A 23,841-nucleotide genomic window follows, 5' to 3' on the forward strand; every position below is an offset into this window, starting at 1 on the left:
CCTGTGCCAGGCTCTTTACTCCGGGGCTTCAGGGCTGCACAGTTCCAGCTAGCCAGGCCTGTTGACAGCCGTTGTGGAGTCAGGAAAATACTGAAGTATGGTTTCAGGAATTACACTGTCCATTACTGTTGGAGGGAGTGTCTTTCAGGTTAACAATGCATAAAGAGGGTAATTACGGGTTGTTCCCTAAGAGGTAGGAATGGTGATTTCCAGTGGTGTGTCCCAGTTGCTGGAGTGTAGGTGTTCTGGGTGGAAGCTGATCCTGAACGGCATCCTCTAGCCAAAGCCAGATGCGCAGCTCTGTATACACTTGGGCAGACATTGATTGACCACCGCAGCAAGAATGCTGGAAGGTGGTGGCCATGCTGACAGGAGTGGAGATTAGCGGTAGGCACTAGGCCCAACCTTGCCAGGGCTTAGCTCCAGCAAGCTCTGAAGTTTCAATGTGTTTTGTGTCTAGTGAGGTCAGTGGCCACTTTCCCTAGGTTATGAATTTACTCCAGTTCTCCCTCACCTACACTGTGTAGAAAGATGTCACTCAAGAGAGTTGAGACCACAAAGCAGGCCATACATGTGTACAATCCTCTGAAAGCTTGTCACCCCTGGCCTGGCACCTGTGTGGAAGGGCTAGTATTTACGGGTCTGTCTCCTGACATCTGGGAGAAAGTAACTTTCAACTATTAAGACAAACAAGTAGAGTTCCCGGGAGAACACAGTCTGCTGTTGCAAGGCTGTGGGGTTGACAGGCAGGCTTGCCAGGTGTGTGCTGCAGGCTCCCTGACAGGTGACCTGGGGACCTCTCTTCCAGGCATCCTCAGAGCTGGCTTCTGGTCCCTTAGGCCACCCACACACTGTGTATTTATGACACAATGTAGTTTTTAACATCTGCTTGTTACTTTCCTACTCCTTTGTCTTCTGTGTCCCCAAAGATGGCAAGAGGTCTCTGCCTGGCTCAGCATGTTTCCTAAGGAGATTGCTGTTCTCATGGTTGTTGTAGAGGGGGTTTAATTCTTAACTCTGCTCATAGATTTTGGCTGGTGAAACAGGAAAGCATGGAGATAACACTTTTCCTAGTGGTTTTTATGAGGGCTTGTATTTGTGACCTCTTGTCTCTGTACTTGGGGTGAACATAAGCGGACACAGGACAAGTGGGAGGCTTAGAAAATGCCAGATCAGGGAAGCCCAGATGTGATGCCAAGGATGCCAGGGGATGGGCTCCCCTGGCAGGACCTTACTACTGCTTCATGGCTGGGATGCTGTTTTGTGCCTTTCAACTTCATAGTCAACATTGTTCCTGCTTAGAGTCAGTGTTTAGGCTTCCAGGCAGTGTCCACACCCACCAGACAGGTGTCCTGCAGAGGAGAGAGATAAACTTGCTGGTAGAGAAATGAACCAGTTGTAAACGGGAAGCTCTCAGGGAAGAGTGGCAGGCCATCCCCTGGGAGAATCCCCTTGAATGAAACCTGGGGTGCGGCTGGGGGCAGCAGTAGCATAGGACATCTCTGCTTTCAGTCTGCATCTGCTACGCACAGCTGCGGGGCTGAGACTGTGGTCACTGGTGATGACTGTGGCCACTCTGGGCTGTCGTTGAGGTTGGTGCTGTCATGTTTGTGAAAGCTGACTATTGGCAAGCACCAGCAAGATTTGCTCTCTGCTGCTTGCTGTTGGTGAGTTGACTGTCCATCATTGTCCTCAAGAAGGGGTGGTTGTGGTCACCATGATCATTGTGGTCATTGTCATCTGCTGCTGCTGCTGTTTATACTACAGGCCTGCCTAGAGCAGGATACACTGAAGAAACCAGCCAGTGTCCGCAGAGCAGTTAATGTTCTCTCCCTGGAAGGTGCCTGGGCTCTCCAGCTTAAAGGTATTACAGGAGAGCAAAGTCTAGAGTAATTACTTCAGTGTCTAATGTACTAATAGAAAGTGGGCAGAGGGGTGGAGGTGTTGCCGAGGACCTTGTGAGTCATGTTGCCACTGACCAGCTGCAACTTTATAGCCTTGGGTGTACCTGGTGTGACCTCTAGAGTATCTGCTTGGTTGGTACTCATTGCTATTCTTTGCCACCTTCCATCACAGTCGCATCTGGCCTCTACTTGGTGTTCCATTGTGGCCCTAATTTGGGAGGGGAGGGAAGGGGAGGGGAGCCGCAGCAGGTCTTCTCTTTGCTGCCCTTCCTCCTAGAGTCAGGAGTGACAGGCAGAGAAGGGTACGGCTCACGTAGCAGCCACTCCTGTTGTGCTGTGTGGCCCTGTCACAGTCCCCCTGATGAGTTGAATCTGCATCAGGAACTCTCTGTTGCAGGGAAGGCTAAGGATGGTTTTTGCTCTTGTCCATCAGTCTCTGGTTTACTATACTTTGTAATCACCTCCAGGCAGGGTGGGTGCAGCTCGAGTGTATGTACACATGAGTATAACTATGCATTCTGGTCATAGAATCCCAGAGCTGTAGTGCGTAGTGTCCACCCTATATAAACCCAGACTTGTTCGGGTCCTTTGGAATATGCTCCATGACTCACGCTTGGCTGTGAGTCACCTGGTGCTGTGTGACAGACATCCTTAGAGCCGAGTGGCTGAAGGTAGCGGTGTCCATACATCTCTGGTCCTGTGCCTCTGTGGGCCAGGATTGAGTGTTGTGACTGGGGATGTTTGTCTTATGATTGAGCACTGTATGGATTTGAAGCTCTCTGGAGTCTTGCCTACTTCTGTGACGGGAATCTCCCCTGCCCACCACAGGCTGCTCACGCGTTCTTGTGACCAGGCTGCCTGCTTCCCAGAGAGAACATGCTGACTGCAAAGGTTGTACTAGCATTTCAGTTTGTGCTATAGCGTTCAGTTCAGTCAGGCCAGGAGCTGGGAGACATCTGTCCCAGTCCATTTGAGCTGCTGTAATAAAGATATAATGGAATCTCCTTGCAAGCCCAAGATCAAAGGCAGATTTAGTGCTTAGCAATGGCTTATGGCTGCCTTTTCTCCAAAGGAGTAATGTTCGTGTGGTTTCTCTGCTGTGTCCCCACATGGTGAAAGGGCACAGCTCTTTGGGTGCCTCTTGTGGGCCTAATCTTATCGCAAAGGCTCTGCCCCTCAGCTTCACCATTTCCTAAATGTCCTATCTCTACTGAAGGGTGTGGGAGGCAGACATTTGGACTGTAGCAGATTGTTCTGGGAGGTTGTCTTCCACCGAACACTGTGGTCTGGGGTACCGAATGCCAGCGTAAATGTAGCAAGCTTCCTGGCATGGTCAGGTCTCTGCTGAAGGCTGCTGGCCTCTAGAGTCAGCTACACAGAGACTTTTTTGCTGGTCTTCAGATCTCTATGAAGAGAACCCCCAGTGGTTTTGTTTTCTAGTTTCCTTTATGGACAGGAGAGCTTGCGTTTCCTTTTTGATGTTGACACCATGTGTTATGAAAGAGTGGCCTCTGCTCGTGAAACGCTGGGACAAGCTGCGGAGGGCCTTAGCTGGCTCCAGGAGCCTTTTGCTGGGTCTTTTGGTTCAGATTTTTTAAAAAGAATTATTTATTAGTTTATTTATATGAGTACACTGTAGCTGTCTTCAGACACATCAGTTTGCATTACAGATGGTTGTGAGCCACCATGTGGTTGCTGGGAATTGAACTCAGGACCTCTGGAAGAGCAGCCAGTGCTCTTAACCACTGTGCCATCTCTCCAGCCCCCTTGGGTAGGATTTTATCTATTGATCTCAGGCCCCTACTTGAAAAGGGGCCGAGGATAAAGCTGTGTATTTACTGCTGGCTCTGGAAAACAGATCTGTTCAAAGCATTGTCATGAAATCATGCCCAAAAGCCAGCAGTCCTCAACTGAGGGCAGTTTTGCAATCTAGAGATACTTTGTTTGTCATGCTGGGAGGTACAACTGGCAGGTAGTGAGAAGTAGTCGGGGTGTTGTTGAGCTCACTGTAGTAAAGGATAGCCCCTCCTGGGAGCTATACAGGGGACCCTGTGGGATACAGCTAAGCAGAACAGCTTTCGTGGGGGTGCTTACTTGGGGTTCGGGGGATATAGTTACCCTTGTTTGCAGACATGGATGGATGGTGGGGGACAGACTTAAGTTGGGCAGTCCTCCCTGGCTTCATGGCTTCCTCTTTCCTTCATCTTGGTCCATTGCTTCACGATTACCTTTGAACCATCAGGCGCCACACTGAGACTTGTGGAAAAAATCTGCCTGTTCACTACGTGTCTGACCCTGCACAGGTTCTGCTGGCTGCTCCTGGCCAGTGAGCTCTATGAGGCCTGTTTAAGGAAGGAGGACTGATTTTGAGGGAGCGACCCTATTGGGTCAGGTGGATGTTAAGTGGACCATCTGTGTCTCTCGAGTGTCGTCTCTCCCTCCAGTGAGGCAGCATCCACAGCTGCGATGGGATGGTAGGCCCCGTGTCAAGGCTGGGTGTGGCCTGGGAGGAGGAGGAGCGCAGGGCGGCTGAGGGACTGGCTAGGGCGCCTGTCCACCCTGCCTTCCTTTACCTCGGGATGATCTGTACTGTGGTGGATGTCAGACTGGTTTCTGTGAGTGGTAATATAATGAAACTTACAGACACAAACATGGCGCAGGGCTGAATCCCAGCACTGGGTTGTCTGTTAGCTGCTGTATTCCTAGGCAGTACTCCTGTGTGGTGGACTCCCTGATGGACAAGGAGAGGTGATTCGGTCCAGAGTGTCCGCATTTGCCTTTTCTGCCAGTGACAGCAAAGGCTGCTGCTCTCCCAGGCTCACCCCAGGGTACTCTGCCCTGCACTGCATGGGTGGGCAAGCCAGTGGTCAGGAAGGATACTTGCAAAGAAGTAGCTTGCTGACTTTGCTCTGCAGCTCTCTGTAGAACAAAAGCTGTGGGGGGGGATGAAGGGGGGGTTGGGTGGTATAGTCAGTAGGTGACAGAATGATCCTACTTGTTCAGATCCAGCCAGTGGTGACACATAGAGGCTGAGATAGGAATAATGTGTGGTGACTGTACCAGGAGCCCCACCCCCTCCTAAGCCCGTGGTGCTGATGGAGCCTGGGAAGTGAACACTGCTTTGAGCTATAATTGTTATAATTGCTAAAACTGGGACTCAGGGTCACTAGACCTGTTCCAAATCTCCAGGCTGTATCTACCTGGGCTGACTCACTGGCCCTGGGGGCTTGGCCTTTGCCTCCGAGCCGTTCTTTTCCTGCTGGCCTGGCCCACCTGGTGTTAGCCCCAGCCTGCGTCTGTTTAGCCTGCCTAATGTGGTTGGCTTTGGCATTCAGCTTCAGAACTTCTTGTTCATAGCACAGATTTCCCTGCAGTTTCATGCCGGGCTGTACCCATCTGTTGGTCTTCTTTGCTCAGTCTTAACATCCTGGTTTACCCACCTGGCTGTGCCCACCTGGCCCTAACCTCTGTGGCCTCAACCTCTGGCATTTCCCTGGTTTTACTCATTGACTGTAGACATCTTAGCCTGCCTACTGTTCTTTCTTTCCTGCCTCTTGTGATGTGGACCTACAGACAAGGCCTCGTTTTTCTATCATTGCGCCTGCAGGTCTCACCCATCCTGCTGTAACTTCATGCCCGCCCATCCTAATCTTCCTTTTGCCCTGGGCTAGGGGACCTTACCTGCCTGCTGTGTTTCTAATCTCCTAGATTTACTCTACTGGCTTCCCAACCTGGTCCTCTCAATTTGTCCCTTGTACCTAGAATGGTTTTTTAAGTGTTTGCTTTTTCGTTTCGGTAGTGCCGGAGTTGGAGCCTGAGACCGTGAACATGGCTGGAAGCAGCTGTGCTAACACTGAAGCGCAGGCCTGTCAGCTGTGGGCTGCTGTGTCCCCATCAGCCTACACTGGGTTCTTCTCCACCTGGATTACCTCATACAGCTCTACCCACTGGGCTCACGCAGCCACCAAGTCTCAGCCCTGCTCATTTCTTGCATTAAACCCCTCCCTGAGCCCTGTGGCTTCACCAGGCCCTGCCTACTGGCCTTACCCACCCAACCAGTATCTTAGGTTTTCCTGGTGTTATCTTAATTCATAGCTTTAAACTTGGGTTTACATGTCTGGATTTATTTAGTTCCTTACTTTGCCAACCTGCCTTTAACCTCTTGTCCTTACCTGCCTGGCCTTACAGAATCTCACTCACTCTTAGCATCCTGGTGCTTCCGTCTGTAACTGTGTTGCCACGTGACTTTGTTCAGCCTTCCAGCCTGGCCACGCCCACACATGGCCCTGCCATGGTCCCCAGAAGCTTCCGACAGCTCGCTTGTATGTTCTGTAGGAGACTGGGGTCCCTCCTGAGGGGCTTTTCTTGGCCACTGTCCCCCCCACTTCCGTCACCAGCCTTTTCTTTGTTGGAAGGGTATTGGGATGAGAATGTAGGCTCCATTAATCACCACCTCTCACCTCTGGCGGGGGGTGGCCGTGCACAGTTTACCTTGGTTGCTGTACGCCCTGGGAGAGGCCTAGCCATGATGTGCTGTCGAGGCTTGGTGGGAATAAACGGTTGCACGGTTTCCTGGAGAGGTGAGAGTGACAGTCTGGTAAGATTCCTTCCTGCTGACTTTATCAGATATGTGCTGCCTCTCAAGTATCACCTGGTGACATTTCCTCTGCCATCAGTCCTGGCTTTTATGACTGGTTTGGCGGGTCATGCTGTTCCCGGCTGTGGTGGCCACTGGGAGCAGTGTAGCGCTGGGGCTCCTGCTGCCAGACAGTGGCGGCTCTGCCCACGAGCTTAACTTAGGCCCGGTGTGTTTAACAACTTTGGCTGTGTGGCTCCTGAGATGTTGTATTCACTGTTGTTGTTGTTGTTACTCTCTGCAGGCCAGTCTAATTGAAGCCAACGGAGAACTAAAGGTCTTTATAGACCAGAATCTTAGTCCTGGGAAAGGTAAGGGAGCCTGTTCTGGAAATGTAAGTCTGCTGATGACTGTGTGCTATGTCAATGCCTTGCTAACTGTAAGGCCCACTGCAGCGCTCTGAGATGTCAGGAAATTCAGGAAAGTGTGAAGGGGAACTAGACGTGTGTGTTCTCTCTGCCCAGTGATGGCTGCCTCACCACGTCCCAGTGCTCCCATGTGGGGTGTGTGTCTTCTCAGGCTTAGGCTTGTGTTGCCGTGACTTGTACGAGGTGCTGTGTTCTCTTAGGGAGTCTGGTGCGGTAGGAGTCGCGTGTGCTGGATGGAAGGCTGAGGCCCACCTTATCAAGATGCGTGGTGTCTGTAACAGGAATCAGCTGCCAGTGTCCACACTTGGTGGCTTCCTTAGATGACTTCTGGGTTGTGCTGTCTGTGTGTCTGTTGCTTTGCCACCGTGTCCAATCCCTGTAGCCACATCCCATAGTGCTAAGCTGTGTCTTCAAAGCTTACAGTGCTGTGGCGCTGCTAAAGACTGAACTTGGGGAAAGGTCTTGTCTCCAGAAGTATTTTAGGTCAGGCCCTGTGGACAGACACAGCCTGTGTAGGAGCCAGGACCATGGCATGTCGGGGCTAAGTTCTGTTGAAGGCTTTCTTATTTCTGGCTTCTCTTAATTTTCTTCTTAATAGTGAGGCCCAGGAAAGTGACTCCTGCCTGCAGAAGAGGCTCTGAGGTCTTGAGAACAGTGATTGGCTTTTACTTAGCTTTCTTTCTGTATTTGTCTTCGGCCTATGCTCTGTGTGTATTGGAGCCCAGGGATCGTCTGTCTGTAGCTCCCGAGGGTCCAGTGTACCTGGGCCACTGCTGTCCTCTCTGCTTCTCCCCTGTGACTTTCCCAGCCCTCAGTATGGGCATAGAAGTGAAAGGATTTGCCCTCAGTCTTTTTTTTTTTTTAGATTTATTTACTTAATTTTATGTGTATGAGTACACCATTGCTCTCTTCAGACACACCAGAAAAGGGAATGAGGTGGTTATAAGCCACCATGTGGTTGCTGGGGATTGAACTCAGGTCCTTTGGAAGAGCAGTAGGTGCTCTTAACCACTGAGCCATCTCTCCAGCCCGATTGGGTCTTAATGCCTCTGGATCCAAGCCTTGGTCTGTGGTGCCTGCATGGTCCCTGCCCTTCACAGTGGAGCACAGAGGACCCTCAGTCATGAGGATTATGCAGGCCTGTCTGTCTACCAAGGCTAGTTCCTTCTTGTTTGTTCAGTAGGAATGGGGGCTTCATGGTTGGCAGCATTCTCCTGTGCTTGCAAGAAATGACTGTGAGTGTCACTCGAGGAACAGTGGGAGCTGAGCAGTTTCAGGCACAGCGCTTCCCATCCAGGTGATGGAGCTGAAGCAGCAGCCTCTTCCCTGGGAGTGATGCTCCCTCTCTGCCCCGTGAGCCTTCCAATGCCTTTCACACACGGGCGACTAGACGACCTTGAGCTGAAGTTGAACTGTAGGAAGGGTTAGGACATGAGACGTGTGTCTGTGTGTCATAGTCGGGCTGTTCACTTCCTTTGCTTCCTTTTACTCCTGGCTTCGTTGTCAGCCATGACAAACAGGTTCTGCACCTGCATGGACAGGTTGGTGCTGCTCGCTGTATTGGCTAGCATCCTGTGTGGACCAGTACTCTGCCTGGTGCATGGGGTTGTGTCCCCTCGAGATGCTCTTTTGGAGTTGTGATGTTTGGGAAATGCTCAGTGATGGCTCCCTTCACTCCAGACCTTCTTCCCTCCTCAAAAAGTGTGCACTGCTGTTAGTTTCTGGTGACCATTTTAGAGACTAAGCCTAGATAGAACTGTCTGTCTATCAGATAAGCAATCCTCACTCCTGACAGGTGCCCAGGGCAATGAGAATGGAGGTTTCAGAGAGGCCTAGTGCACACACTTGCATAAAGGTATCCATGAGGCTCAGGAGCCCAGGCACTTCCTAGTGCGTGTGAATTCTTGGTCCCGTGCAGCCCAGACACTGCTCCTCTTCAGCACATGCTGAGCCTTCTGTTCCTTGGCTGCTGGAACAGCAGTCAGTTTTCCAGAGTTGCCATCTGAGTGAGGGCTAGAAGAGCTGTCTTCACCAGAAGAAGTCCTTTTGCCTTTGCTTTTCAGCCTAGGAGTGCAGGTGATGGAGTATTGTGCTTTCTTGGTTGTTGAGGTAAAAAGCCCAGAGCATCGTTTATGTCATTATGTTGGAAACACCCCACCTACCCCTTGTGTCTCTCCTCTGATTTTTCCTCTTTTTCCTTAAGAACCCAAGTAGTCACTAGTCAGGTGTTCTGCACCAAGCCCTATCTTTGGAATAGCCAGTAATGCCTGTATATGCAGAGAGCAGGACCCCAGCCCTCACTTGCTCCTTGTGGCCAGCATAGTCACAGCAGTTTACACTGGAGGCATCTCTTGAGTCAGATCTTGGAAAAAAAAATAAGCAGGAGCTGTCCAGGAGGCAAGGAGAAGCTGGGGTGTGTGATGGCAGCATTCTCTCCACGTCTGTCCTTCCCTGTGGTTCTCTTACCTGGCCCCTATGGTTAGTTCACAGTTTCCTCAAGGCCCTAAGGCCAGGTACATTCTCAATTTACCAGAAGTCACTGTATATAAGTACACAGAAGTTCTGTGCAAACAGTGGTGGGCCTGTCTCAGAGAGGGGGTTTTCCTCGATGAGGAAGACCAGTGAGATGGTGTTGCTTAGGTGCTGTTGAGCCCAGGTAGCTGTACTCTGTTGTTTCCTCATCCTAAACCAGCCATTCACACCCTGGTCTCCTAGCCCTGTGGAAGGCTCAGGGCCACCCATGTCATCTTCTTGCAGGGGGACGGTTTTAGTTCCACGGTTCCTGTCAGCGTCCTCCAGGAAATCAGTGATGAAAATCTTCATGTGTGCACATGAAGAGGGCTTTGGTTGTGGGGTCCAGATGCTTTGTGCAGGTGTGAGTGCTAATGTCTTGGGTAGAATTTTACATAGGAAGCCCCTTCACCTGGCTAAATGAGACCCACCTACCGGCATTGAGACTTGTCTGTCTTACTTAAAGGTGTCTTTGCAGAGGCTGGGCAGGCAGACCTCAGCAGGCAGACACGCGACCCTGATCTTCACAGTCTTTGTCCGTACACTCTGCATGGCCAGGCTCAGTTTCAGCAGTGAGGTGGGGGCAGTAGCTCCTGGCATGGCTGGCGTGGCTGCTTCTGACTTAATTCAGCACAGAGTGTGGTAGACATGTGTGCCATGGTGCCCTGTGCACTCACTGCTCCCGGTGGTGACTTGGTCTTGAAGATGTTGGGCCCTGGGGGTCACCATCTGCTACATTACTACACTTCCTTCCTGTCTGTGCCCGTGGGTTCCAGCTGCTTGCATCCTTGCCAGCGTGTGGTGGTGTTGGGTTTTTAGACTTCTCTGCTACCCGTGACTGTCCTCTTACTCTGTAACTCTGAATTGCCCACAGGGTTCTGCCCCGAGCACCTCACTTTACTGTCAGAGACTCCTTCCACTGCATCAGGGTTGCTGCCATTGAACTTCCTAATATGTCTCACTTCTCGGTTTCTTTGCCCAGGGGCACCTAGCACATGCGCGTCTTCCTGGGCCTAGCAATGGGGGAGGGGGGAGGGTGGGGGATTGCATTCCCTGGAGTGCTACCATCATGCCCAAGAGTGCATGTCAAAGTTCCCAATCTTGGTGTGTGTGCTGGGGATATCTTTGGGGCGACATGGAACGATAGTCATTGTCTCTGCTGTGATTTCAGTTCCTGGACTCTTGGCCCTTTCACCATAGTTTCTGAGAATGGCATACTGCCTGCCATTATTCACCATTTATCTAGAACTCTGCCTCTCATTTGGATGTAGTCTGATGCCATTTTCCTGAAGTTCTAAGGTATCCGAACTCAGAGTCTTGGTACGAAGGGGCCATCTCCAGCGTCTTGCTTGCTGTAGGTTATGGTAGTGCAGATCAGCCTGCTTCTTGTCTGCTCTAGGGTGCTGTGTGCTGCAGATGTGTCCTGTGCCTGCTGCTCCTCATTCTTACCTGCTCCCATAGCGTGTCTGTCTTTCCTTTCTGCTTCAGGATTGTATTTTTGACCCCAGAATGAGATTTATTGTGAGAGAAAAATTTTAGTGATGGCGTGTGTCAGACATGAGTGTGGTCTCTGTGTTCTTGGGCCTGTGCTACCTGCTGTGGTGAATGGTGAACTGCAGCCCAGACATGGATCAGAATATTTTTTTCCTGGCCTTGTGGTAGGTATACTGAGATCTCTTTAGGTAGAGGGGTCTAAGAGATGATGAGACACATCCCCCCTTAAAGATTTACTTATTATATATACAGTGTTCTGTCTGCACAGCCAGAAGAGGATGTCAGATCTCATAGATGGTGTTCCTCCAGCAGCCAGGTCCTGGGGTCCCTGTTGTGTGTACCTAGTGATATAGTTAGTGTGAGAGCAGTGGTGGAGAGCCAGATGCTGAAGGCCAGCAGTGGCCACACCATCCTACCCTACAGCAGGCATTGGATAAGAGCCCACTTTATCCTTGCCCTGAGGGAGGGGTAGGTGAGTGAGTAGGAAACCTGTGTGTGTGTGCGCGCGCACGCGCTTGGCGGGTGTCCCTGGGGACACAGAAGGAAGAAAGCCATGTTTTAGACTTAGGCTTTCATGTACCCACCAGCAGCCCAGTGTCCAGGTGCATCCCTCAGAGCCTTACAAATCATTCAGTGTCCTTACCAGATCAGTGAGCAGTGGGTGAAATAGTTTGCAGCAGGCTTTGAAGGAGGCACAGGTGGCCAAGAGGCGCATGGGGTTTTGTTAGTGACCAGAACCTCAGAGATGCCCCCATACCCAGTAGGAGCCTCTAGAAAAGGTGCGGGCGGGACTGGAGATGGCTCCACAGTTAAGATTACTGCTATTGCACAAGTTCCTGTTCTCTTTAGTACCCACATGTCAGCTCCCATCCATCCACACCTCCAGGTCCAGGGACTTGGATGCCCTCTTCTGGCCTTCTCAGGTATTGCACACTTGTGGTGCACAGGCGTACAGGCAAAACTCCTATACACAGGAAGTGAAAGATGGATGGATGGGTGGGTGGACAGACAGACAGATCAAACCAGTAAAGGTGCTTGTTAGAGGTCCCTCACAGTGCGAGTAATAAGTGTGCACGTCATGTCCTTGTATATGTTAGGAAGACCAAAAACAGCTGCCACAGGACCCATCACTCCTTGTGGGCTCTTCTCAAAGGAGTTACCGTCATTGTTGTGAAGACACCCACTTACTGTAGTCCTGCTCACAAGGTACAGAAACAACTTGTGTCTGTCAGTGCCTGAATGCATTTTTAAAACCTGGGGAGTTAAATATTCTAAAAAAGTTGCCATTTGCTATAGTGGAGGTGAGCAGGCGGAACGTTACACTAAGACAGTAATCTAGAAACAGAAAAATAATGTGTGGTCCCACCTACATAGAATTATAGCAGAAATAAAGTATGTAGAGAGAGCATAGTCATTCACTGGGCTTGGACTAGAGAGAGAGGAAATGAGGGTTGTGGGTAGAGCAGGGTGGTAGGGTCCTGTCTGCTGGCACGCAGTAGGAGGTTTCTAAGCACCAAACTGTTTTGTGTAGAATTTCTGCTGAGATGTGTTAGCTGCTCTTGTCCCTAAATCCATGTGCCAAGGCGGCTGAGATGTGATGTGTATGTTGGCTTGTGTTACTGTGGTAACTTTCTATCATTGAGTGTCTCCTGGCATCATGTGTTTTCTTACAACACGTGATTAAACACAGTAAGCTGGATGGTAGAACACCTACCCAGTGTGTCCAAGGCCTGGATATATTCCCAGTGTTAACTTTTAAAACTTTTATATGTATGCATGTTTGCGTGCATGCACATATGTGCAACACTTATGTGCCCATAGCCTCTAGAGGCCAGAAGAGGCCTTGGATTCCCCTGGTGTTAACGTGTGATAGTTGTGAGTCACTCAGGGTGCTGGGAATCAAATCCAGGCCTCTTCAAGAGCAGCAAGTGCTGTCAGTCACCAAGCCACCTGTCAACCCTCTAGTCGATATTGTCCTGTTTTGCCCAATTGTGTGCACTCGAGTGTGTGTGCGAGTGTGCGCGTCTGAGTGCACACTGATTCCCTGTGGGGGTTGTCTGCTGCCCTCTCCCAGCAGTGTGTGAGTTTGCTTCCCCCGTACCTCCCCAGTGTTTGCTTCTTGGTTTCTTGGCAGTAGTGAGTCAGGCAGTTCAGATGGAACCCAGTTTTGATTTTCACTTTCCTTGGCTAAGGCTACTGAAGTTATTATTATTAATTATTAGTATAAATTGGTTATTTGTACTTTTGAAAATTGTGAGATGTTTGCTCGGTTATTGATTGGTTTATTTGTTCCTTTGTTGTTGAGGTTTTTTTGTGGAGTTTTTTTGTTTTTGTTTTTTTGTTTTTGCCTTTATATAGTGGTGTTAATCCACTGGTAGGTAGATGAGCAACTGGCAAAGATTTTCTCCAGTTTTGTAATTCTTCTCTTCCCTGGTGACTGTCTGCTTGGAAGAAGCCTCTAAGTCTCATTTCCTGTGTGGACAAGAGTCCTTTTCAGAAAGCCCTTGCCTGCACCTCCCGCTCTATCCTGTTTCCACCTCGCAGGCTCACAGCTTGAGGTGAGGCCTTACGCTAAGGTGGTTAGTACACTCTGAGTTCACTTACGCTAAGGTGGTTAGTACACTCGGAGTTAACTTACGCAAAGGTGGTTAGTACACTCTGAGTTAACTTACGCTAAGGTGGTTAGTACACTCTGAGTTCACTTACGCTAAGGTGGTTAGTACACTCTGAGTTAACTTAGTGCAGAATCATTCAGTTTCATTCCTGGGTACATCCAGACGCATTTATCACAGCACCTTTGGAGAGCTGCCTTTTCTAGAGTGTAGCATTTTGGCGTTGTTGTTGTTGTTGAAAATCAAATGTCTGTAGCCCCTTGGATTTGTCTCTTGGCCTTCTGTTGTAATCCATCAATCTGTACACCTGCCTTTGTTACTGTATGGCCGCTCCTTTAGCACTGCCTTCTGCTTAGGGCTCCTTTGTTACTGTGTGGGCTACTCTGGCTGTTGGGGTTCCTTGTAGCAACTGCATTTCTAGCTCTGTACAGGGTGCTGTTGGTGTTTTGGTGGGGACTGGATTGATCCTGTATGGTTTTTTTGGTAATGAGGCCATTTACTTAAAACCATTCTTATCTTTAGAAGGTGTGCTTGCTTGGCATGAGTGAGGCTCTGGGTTTTATCAATAGTGCACACACCAAAAACCAAAACAATAAAAATAAAGCAAAAAATCTAGGAAGTCTCACTTGCGGATCTTTTGGCTAAGGTTGGGTGAGGCAAACTCCAGGTTTTACAATTTCATAATTTGCCACCTTAAGTCTGCAGAGAGTGAGGATGTGGTTTACAATTGGAAACTATGGATGCAGTATTTTGGGATCTTTCTCTGAATCTTACCAATTCATAGTGTCTATACAACTATATTTAAAAGCATTTTCCTTTGAAAGGTCTTTATAATATGTTTTATATTGAGTGAGACACTTTTTAAGGTGAGAGTTAGCTTCAGGTCATGTTCTGATTTTTCTTTTATAGCTGAAAAGTCAGCCTTCCCTGGGGATTCTGTGTGTCAGTCTTTGTGTTAGGAAAACTCGTTAGGTGTTCCATTTTGTTTTGCCACATTAAAGCAAAGAAATGGCCATTTTATCCTGTAGACAGCCACTGGGGAGGTGCAATGGCAAGTCTGATGAGTGTACTATAAAGTGGACCCTGGTCCCAGGCCCAGTGCCTTCTTTAGCCAGTGCCCCAAAGAGGGAACTAGAGGGCCCAGGACCAAATTTGGGGATGGGACACGTGTGACTGAGCCATAGGTCTGTAAATCAAAACTAGGGAAGGTGAGTTCTTGATAGACACACCAGCTTCCTGGAACTGCCTCTCTAACCTCAGCTCAGAGAAGCAGTTTGACCCTTAACCCGTGTTGTTGTGTTCCAGGTGTGGTATCTCTTGTAGCCGTCCACCCGTCCACAGTCAACACACTTGGGAAGCAGCTTTTGCCAAAAACCTTCGGACAGTCCAATGTCAATATCACACAGCAAGTGGTAAGTGGTAAGAAGCGTGAGTGTCAGGTCTGTGGATGGGCTGGGTGTGGGCCATGCTGCTGTGGACCATGCTGGGGCCACCGCGTGGTGAGTGTAGGAGGCTCCTTGTAGGAGTGACTTTCTTCTCAGGGTGCATCTGATTTCTGACAATGTGCACTGCTTTCGTTGCACACAGTGTGCAGTCTTACTGTCTCCAGTGTGCTTTCTATGTCGGAGTGTCTGAGGCCCCTGTACACATGGCCTGAGCACTGTCCTGCTCCATGGCTTCAGTTGCCAGCTCTGTGCCCTTTCTCCATCGAATAATGCATCAAAGATGAGGCGCTCCCATAGAGCCCCCCTCAGTGTGCCTGCAGTGGACTTACCTGTAACTGGGGCTTCAGCCAGTGGTGTTTTAACACAGCTACCTAGTAGTGGATGGATTCTTGTCTTTCATCCAGGGACTTTGTCCTGGGCTTCCCTCCCCCAGCCTTGGCTGGGTAAATGCTCTAGCTTCTCCTGGGAAGCTACCTTGCCCACGTGCTGCCTTCTCCACAGTGTCTGTCACCCGCCAGTCTTGTGTCTTCTGAGGATGGATGGCCTGACAACCCTCAAATAATCATTGGGCCTTAGGACTCTGTAGCTTAACATTTTTTAGAATATATTTTATTTTTGTTCTGTTTTTACATATTAAGTGGACACTCATGTGGAGGTCAGAGGACAACTTGCAGGAGTTTCTTTTCCTCCGTCATGTGTGTTCTGGGGAACAGACTTGGTGGTTAGGCGTCGTGACAATTGCCTTTATCACCAAACCCCTCTGCAGCATTTCACAGGTGTCCCTAGCTATCCCTCCAGTCCCTCTCAGTCTCACAGGCATCGGCAGGTGTTCCTAGATGTCTCTTATCCCTAAACAGAATTCTTGGCTGTGCTTTTTGCCCCTGTTGTTGGGGCATCTCTGCAATGCAGTCAGGCTTTGTATAGGGAAAGCAGTCATACCGAATCGCTAGTGTTCCGGTCGTCCCCTGCACCAGCTTTGGCTGTGGTGTGCACATTCACTGCCTCCTCTTGTCAGTGGATTCTGGGCATTGGGGGTTTTCTTTCTATGTTTGAGTGTTGTGCTGCATTGTCTATGTGGACTGCATGTATGCCAGCATCATCTCTCCTGGAACTGGAGTTGTAGGTGCTTGTGAGTCGCCACGTGGGCACTGAAAAGTAAACCTGGGTCCTCGGCAAGCATAGCAAGTGCTCTTAGCCACGGAGCTGGCTGTCAGGTCCCTCATGGCGGTGGTATTTGTGAGGTGAGGTGTCCTGTGCCACTGGCTGGCTGGAAAACCATTTTGTGTAGAACAGGCTGGTCTTGACTTCCTGGAGATTCGTTTCCTCCTTTCTCCTCCTGAGTGCCAGGATTAAGGGTATGTGGCATACTCCTAGGCTGTATCCTCAGCCGGGCATGTTCCAAGTGACCCCTAAACTGTTTGAGGAGATGGCTGGGTTGGCTCTAACATAGGAGGTGATAGTTAAACCTTATGTGCATGCGAAGTGTGATGGGGGCAGGTGCTGTGTCCCTGGCACTTGCTCACCAGAGGCTATTAAGAGTGTCTAGGTATTGGAAGCTTTGACACAGAGATGGCTCTGTTAACACAGAGGTGCCTGCCTTGCTGGTTTGCACTCTGGGCCCTGCCTGTAGCTTCATGGTAAAGCCTACCTAACCTTCCCTGAACCTTTCTAAATTTGTAGTTTGCTTTTGTGTTTAAATTTTTTATTTTGTATGTAACTAGTAGAATCACGCAGTGTATAATACTGAACAGCTTTTATCTGAAATTAAGGTGCAAAATGAATCCTTAGGGTGTTTTGAGGGGAGAGTGTTTTGGAAGACCTTGTGGTCTGGGTACTGGGTGTGGCTTGTTGGCCGAAGGCTTGTCTAGAGTGTGGGAGACTGTGTGTTCTATAGCAAGGCAAAGACGCATCAACAGGACTCCCATATTGGCTTGAAAGCTAGAAGGGGGCTCTAAGTGATGTCAGTCCTCAGTATGTGCCAGTTAGCAGTCATGTGGCTTGCTGGAACTTTGGGTCTGGAAGACTGGGTTTGAACCAGTCTCAGTCCCAGCAGTAGTGACATAGGAAAGACTGCTTGTGACCAGGCTTCCTCTTGTCCTGAGGAGTAGCAACCAGAGAACCCTAACCGAAGTAGCTCTTTGGTATCTGAAAGGCCAGTGTCCCTGGGGGCTTCTGCATGCTGTATTCACATGTGTGATGGTGGAATGTGAGCACACCAAGGGGAATGTGGCCCTTTTCCCAGTGTCAGGGTGCAGATGGAATGGGACCCACTTCCGGCCAGCATGGCTGTGCTCCCCAGGGCTTTGTCTGCAGCCTTTGGATCTGGCCGTGCCAGCATGGAGCTGCTACTTTACAACCTGGTTTTCCTCTGTCTCCTTGAGGCCTGGGCACCTGGCCTCCTGGATGTGCCTTTTCCTCTTCTCCCCATCTCACTTGCTGATATTTCCTTGGTCTGTTTTTCATTTTCCCATCTGTGTGTGCACACGGAGGGTGGAGCATGCATAGGCAGCCATGGGTACACAGGGCTGAGCATTTGCCAATCATGCTGTGCATGAAGGTGGGGCCTAAATGTATGGCGACGGCGACTGGGACATTTGATGCCAAAGGTAGATAGCTCCTATATGCATAGTTTTCCTTCTATTGTCAGATCCACAGAGAAGATGTGTGTACCTGAGGGTTGGGGAGCTCACTCTGCACTGTCCCTCAGATGTGCACAGGGTCTCTGTGTGTCCTGATGGATGTAGATCTCAGTGAGTAATGAGGCTGCCTGTCAGGGGGCCACCTGACCCTCCTTGGCACAGCATATCAAGAAGTGCTGTATGGAAGAGTTGAATCTGGGAGTAAGTTAGCTTTCTTCAGATTCAGTCATTTGGCAGCGTCCGTGCGGCCAGTGGGTAAGCCAGGCACAGTGCCCTCCTGCACACGCACAGCCGCAGGCTGCTGGCAGGTGCTCCCAGGCCAGTCTTGAGTCTAGCACAGCTGTGCATCTTCTCAGGGGTGGTTGTTTTGGTGCTGCGGAATAGACTGAGGTCTCCCGTGAGCTCCAGAACTTTTGCGCAGCCTTCATGCTGGTGTGGGATGTGTCAACGTGACTGGCAGGCAGTACTGGTGGGGGACGTAAAGCTCTTACTGTCTGGGGATGGGGAGGGATCCCCTGTTCCCGCCTGAGAGAGTAAGCCAAGATGCACTTCCCGTCTTGTGTGGCCTAGTGCTCCCAAAGTGTACCCACACCTTCACTGGATCCAGGTATCTCAATTCAGTTCCTGTGGGGATATCCCCAGAAGAATTTGATCACTGAAGTGCTCTGTACTTTGGGATTTACCAGAGGTCTTTTTGACTTAGAGTTATGTGTGTAGTAAGATTTTTGACATTGAGACATTGGTTGTCAGAATAGGACAGTTGTCTGTCTCCAGAATAACAGGTTTGTGTGTTAACTGAGGGAACTAAAACAGCAGACCTCTTCCCAAAGGACATCAAAAACATTGCTATAAGAGTGGTCGCCACATCAACTCTGGTAAAACTGGTTACCTGATTCCCAAGAGCCACCACCTCTGGTCAGGTGAGCTGCTGGCTGTGTGCTCCCAATGGGGTTGCCTGTCCCTTTCTTGTCCTGATGATGTTTGGATCCTGAGGTCCCTCATAGACAGTAGAAAAAGGTGTCCCCGGCAGGACAGTCAGGCACCACTCCCACTTGGGAGCTGGAAGAGGTACCTGTTGTCTGTCCTAGGGTTACAGTTCTGGAAGTCTGTCTGTCTGTCTTCTTTCTTTCTTTTGTCCGTCCTTCCTTCCTTCCATCCTCTCTCTCTCTCTCTCTCTCTCTCTCTCTCTCTTTCTTCCTTCCCTTCTGGTAACTTTTATACTTTATAGGGGCAGTTTTATCCTTGCCTAGCTCATTAAGAGGAAATAAACCAGCAATGTGTTACTGTCCTGTGATTAATCCTAGCTATCAGTAAGTTGCCTCCTTGTCACTATCGGTGTTCTTGCTGTGGGAGGCCTGCCTTGTCCTTTCCAGCCCCTAACTGTGGCCTGCTCTGTCTTCTTGAGCCTGCCTACCTGTTTGAGACGTTGATGTTCTTTTAGATGTACGGGTGTCTGAGCTGTGTGGGGTAGTGCCACAGCAGAGCAGCGTGCTTCTCTGTTGCTCTCTCACTGTGGCTGACAAGGCAGAAGGAAGCGGTGGTACTGTGATGGAGACACGTCTGATTGTTCTGAATTCTCTTTTGACTGTAGGTGATTGGCACGCCTCAGAGACCGGCAGCATCCAACACTATTGTGGTAGGAAGCCCACACACTCCCAACACGCATTTTGTGTCACAGAACCAGACGTCTGACTCCTCACCTTGGTCTGCTGGGTGAGCACCCCCACCCCAGTTTGGCAGCTGCTGAGAATGTCCCCTTTGTCCTCTGGCCATGTGTCACATGGTCTGTAGTGGGGGTCCCTGAGCAGAGAGAGCGCAGGGCTCCCATCTCACCTCTGACTGGGCCACAGAGAACACCGGTCACTAATACGACACAAACGCTTAGAAAGTGTCAGAAGATCTGATCTCTACCAGGTCCAACACCAGGGCTCTATCCCATGCATGGTCTGTCCCTCCGAGGCAGTACTGCCACTGAGACTGTAGCAGACGTGGAAGTGACTGACTCTCTTTAAAGATCACCAGTGTGTCACATTTTAAAAACTGTTGTGAAACCCTGTCTCCCTTGCTTCAATTTAAAATCATCTGTGCCCCAAACTCTGCAGAGAAACGTAGTGACTGTTCCCAGTGTGACTTAGTGAGGGCGACACAGTTGCTGTGCCTCCCGACCTGAAGCTTGCACCATGGTTCCCATTTGACACATGTCCATCAATCTAAGCATCTGCCTTATGTCATGGTAGCTTGCCAAAATTACCCCTGGAAATTCCTAAGTTTACACTAAAATGTGCCGTGCTCTGATGCCAGCAGACGCCTTTAGAACAGTGGTGCCTAGTGTGTGGTCCGGATCAGACCCATGCTGATTTCTGCCCTTCGGATGTCTGTCCATCTTCCCTGACATTTAAAGGCACAGGTGTGTGAACTGGCCTCATACATGTTCTTTTCTGACCTGAGAAACATTGATACTTGCCAATGTCCTTGATATATTAGGGCGGAGTCCCTGCTGCCTATGGTGGGGCTGTGGGAAAAATGGGCCTCTGCAGCCTAGGCCTTCTCTGAAAGTGACTTTGCTTCTGGCTCCCGTGACTACTAACGGTATCTGTTTTTCTGGTGTTTAAGGAAGCGGAACAGGAAGGGCGAGAAGAATGGCAAGGGCCTGCGGCATTTCTCCATGAAGGTGTGTGAGAAGGTGCAGAGGAAAGGAACCACCTCCTACAATGAGGTGGCTGACGAGCTGGTGGCAGAGTTCAGCGCTGCCGACAACCACATTCTACCAAACGAATCAGTAAGTGTTCTGGCAAGACATGGGGCTTGACTTGCAGCCACTCAGTATAGCGTGGTTCAGCCTGTCAAGCTGAGGCAGTGATGGGGGCTAGGAAACCCTCAGGTTTAAGGCATGAAGCAGGACAGAGTGGGTGGGCCAGGAAAATCCCCTCGGGACATGCTCGTGGTATGAACCTCAGGTGTGAATTTCCAAGCCATTGGATCACCAAGGAGGCTGTTGCTCTGTCGTCTAGGCTTATGACCAGAAGAACATCCGGCGGCGTGTCTACGATGCCTTAAATGTGCTAATGGCCATGAACATCATCTCCAAGGAGAAGAAGGAGATCAAATGGATCGGCCTGCCCACCAACTCAGCTCAGGAGTGCCAGAACTTAGAGGTGCACTGCCTAAGCAGGCGTCCATTGTCCTTGGTCACTTGAGAGAGCTATACCAGGTGGCTGAGTGGATGCGATGATGCATTTAGTAGTCCCTGTTACAAGACAGTTTTTAATGTGTGTGTGTGTGTGTGTGTGTGTGTGTGTGTGTGTGTGTGTAAGAAAGGAAAGGGTCAGCGTGCTGTGGAAGTTACAGGAACACTGGTCTTCATCTAGAGCTTCGGCTGTGTCTGTACACGGTAGCTGTGCTCTTGGTGAAAGTGCCCATGGGCCTAGCAGAATGGGTTTGTCAGTGTGCGTGCTGAGTGTCCCTCCTCACTGTGTGTCTGCAGGTAGAGAGGCAGAGGAGGCTGGAGAGGATCAAACAGAAGCAGTCACAGCTCCAGGAGCTCATCCTGCAGGTACGGCCTTTTTGAGCGTCCCCATGTCCTCCTTGGAAACAGGCTGTTGGCCACACGGGCCTTGTTCTCAGAGAGGCTTGACTGAGCATAAGCTCCTTGGCGTGACATCCAATGCACCAGGCATGTCACGCACTCTGTAGATGTTGGGCTTCATTGGTTACTGCCCAGGGAAAGCATGGTGGTTAAGGTTGTCCGTGTTCATGTGAAGTGGCCCTGGGAGTTGGACTTCTCGTAAGAGACCTGGGGATTCAGTGAAGTTAGTGTGTGCAGGGCTCATGGCAGAGCAGATTGAGATGTGCTAGAACCTTCCAGAAAGCGTAGCCATGGTACTGTGGGGTGACTGGCCACCAGCCTGAGGTGAGCATAGTATCCAGAGCGCCTGGTAGCCAGAGTGGGAGGTGCCAGCATCATCCCAGCCCCTCACCAGGCCTTGTTACCTGCCTGAAATGATGTGACGATGGAGGAATGGAGTTGGGGCCCGGTGACGGTGATGTGCTCTTCCTTCCTTCCTTCCCTGTGTGCTCAGCCTGAGGTTGCATGCGTGGCAGGGCTGGTTCAGGGTTCCAGGAAGATCCTGGCTTCAGAAGGGAGAAGAAGCTGGGTAGGCAGTGGCCCAACACACTCCCATTTCCTGCCCTCTCTTGCCTGTCCCCTGTCATGTGGAGAAGGGCCTCATACTGTGTAGACACATGTGTCTTTATGAGAGCATCTCCACTGTAGAGGGAGGAGTGTGGTCGGCAGGGTTAGATCAGAGTCTTGTGTCCATGTGGACTTCAGGACTGGACCATTGGCTCTGGGTTCATCCCTGCACAGCTGCAAAGAGGTCCTTCGTGTGCTACAAGGGTTAGCGTAGGACCGAGTGTCCTCTAGCAAGTCATTCATGTGACTGCTTTCCTGTGCTCCTTGTCCCCTATAGGCTGTGAGCAGATGCCACAGGCTGCTACAGGCCGACCTCTCAACACCCAGGTTCCCACTATCTGCAGGAAGGAAGGGATCATGTTACTGGTATTGACATCTATGGGGGGGCTGTGTTGGTCTTTTTCAGCAAATTGCCTTCAAGAACTTGGTGCAGAGAAATCGCCAAGCTGAGCAGCAGGCCCGCAGGCCGCCTCCTCCCAACTCTGTCATCCACTTGCCCTTCATCATTGTCAACACCAGCAGGAAGACAGTCATTGACTGCAGCATCTCCAATGACAAGTTCGTCCTCAGTGGGCCCTCTAAGTGCAGCTCCTCAGGGGAAGAAACAGATACTTGGTTATCAGGGTTCAGTCTTACGGCTGCTTAGTAACAGCAGCTATGGTCTCTGGTGGTCCTGGCACCCATGCCACGTGCAGGCAGCACTGTGTCCCAGCCCAGGGCCATCACTATGCAGTGACATGTCTTTCATTCCCTAGTTTGAACTGTTTTAGAGAAATTCAGTAGTTATGGGGTCTGGGATGGAGGGTGGGAGTGGGGGGTGGATTTACTGCCTGCTCTTGGAAGCTTCGTAATCCTCACAGTGCCTTTCCCCAACAGATTTGAGTATCTGTTTAACTTTGACAACACGTTTGAGATCCACGATGACATTGAGGTGCTCAAGCGCATGGGCATGGCATGTGGGCTGGAGTCTGGCAACTGCTCTGCTGAAGACCTCAAGGTGGCCAGAAGTTTGGTACCAAAAGCTCTAGAACCATACGTGACAGGTTAGTTGTGCCCTGTGGCTGGCCATCCTGAGTGCCTGGGTGTCTGCCGAGTGAGGATGGGAGATGACAGGCCTGCTGCCCTCCCTCCCAAGGCCATCGGTTGGTCCTTGGAGCCCAGCAGTCAGGGCAGCATGAGGCAGGGCTCTCAGTTCCCTGGGCTTCTAATTTGGTGACTTTGCTGAGTCATCAGGTCACGCTAGTCTTGTGATGAGTCATGAAAGATCCTGTCAACGGTCAAAAATGCATGATGTGTGCTTGCTTTCTGAGGCTGTCCCAGGTTGCATGAGCATCATCCTGTCCTGTGTAAGGCATTGCCCACACTGGAGCACTTGCAGGCCTGGGGCTTGGCCCGGGCTCTGCCTTGTAGCTGCATGAGTCTGAGGTGGAAGGTGCTATGCTGCCCGTTCATGCTCTTAGTCCCTGTTTCTACTCTCTGGTGCTACTGTACACAGAGCGGCACGGGGAAACTCCCGAGCAGACATGTGTGCTGCCTGGGACCCAGCCACCCCTGGTTCTCACACAGGGCAGGGAGAGCAAGCTGGCAGGCTATCCACAGAGCTCCCCCAAGCTCTGTCTGGTCATGCAGGCTTGCTTCTCTCTCACATTCTGGGTTTCAGGAGTTTTGTTTGGTCTCTGCCTCTGGCCGGCTCAGAGATCTGTCTCACAGGTTATGAGGTTCAAGGCAGGTGCCACCACATTTGACTGCCCAGTTTTATTATTATCTGCTTCTGTCTCTTTTCAGAAATGGCTCAGGGATCCATTGGTGGAGTATTCGTCACGACAACAGGTTCTACATCCAATGGCACAAGGCTTTCTGCCAGGTGACAGCAGCTGGGGGTGGGGCAGCCTTACTGTGTTTCAGATAGGCTGAACTGAGCTTGGCCCAGGTAATTGTCTGCTCAGGCAAGGGAACACAGTGCTTGTCCCCATAAAATGATCCCACAGCACCCTCCGCCCCCAATTAAGTAATTCATGGTTTTTACTTTTTAAAAAGTGT

General features: G+C 50.5%; 1 protein-coding gene across 20 annotated transcripts in view; it reads left to right on the forward strand.

The window, feature by feature from the left end:
* Positions 1-23,841, forward strand: part of Tfdp1 (transcription factor Dp 1) — a 39,724-nt gene that overhangs the window by 11,534 nt on the left and 4,349 nt on the right. For 4 of the 20 annotated variants that reach the window (NM_001291765.1, NM_009361.3, XM_030243403.1 and 1 more), the window contains exons 3-11: positions 6,785-6,851; positions 14,831-14,937; positions 19,201-19,322; positions 20,223-20,388; positions 20,621-20,764; positions 21,094-21,162; positions 22,208-22,359; positions 22,678-22,844; positions 23,587-23,665. In NM_001291765.1, the coding sequence (NP_001278694.1) occupies positions 6,785-6,851; positions 14,831-14,937; positions 19,201-19,322; positions 20,223-20,388; positions 20,621-20,764; positions 21,094-21,162; positions 22,208-22,359; positions 22,678-22,844; positions 23,587-23,665 (1,073 nt within the window). Of the gene's footprint in view, positions 1-6,784; positions 6,852-12,010; positions 12,120-14,830; positions 14,938-19,200; positions 19,323-19,910; positions 20,017-20,222; positions 20,389-20,620; positions 20,765-21,093; positions 21,163-22,207; positions 22,360-22,677; positions 22,845-23,586; positions 23,666-23,841 lie in introns of those variants that run through there. The other 16 variants (NM_001291768.1, NM_001291766.1, XM_030243406.1 and 13 more) reach the window with 8 other exon arrangements.

The sequence above is a fragment of the Mus musculus genome, chromosome 8 (genome assembly GCF_000001635.26).
Source record: "Mus musculus strain C57BL/6J chromosome 8, GRCm38.p6 C57BL/6J".
Taxonomy (NCBI): Eukaryota; Metazoa; Chordata; class Mammalia; order Rodentia; family Muridae; genus Mus; species Mus musculus.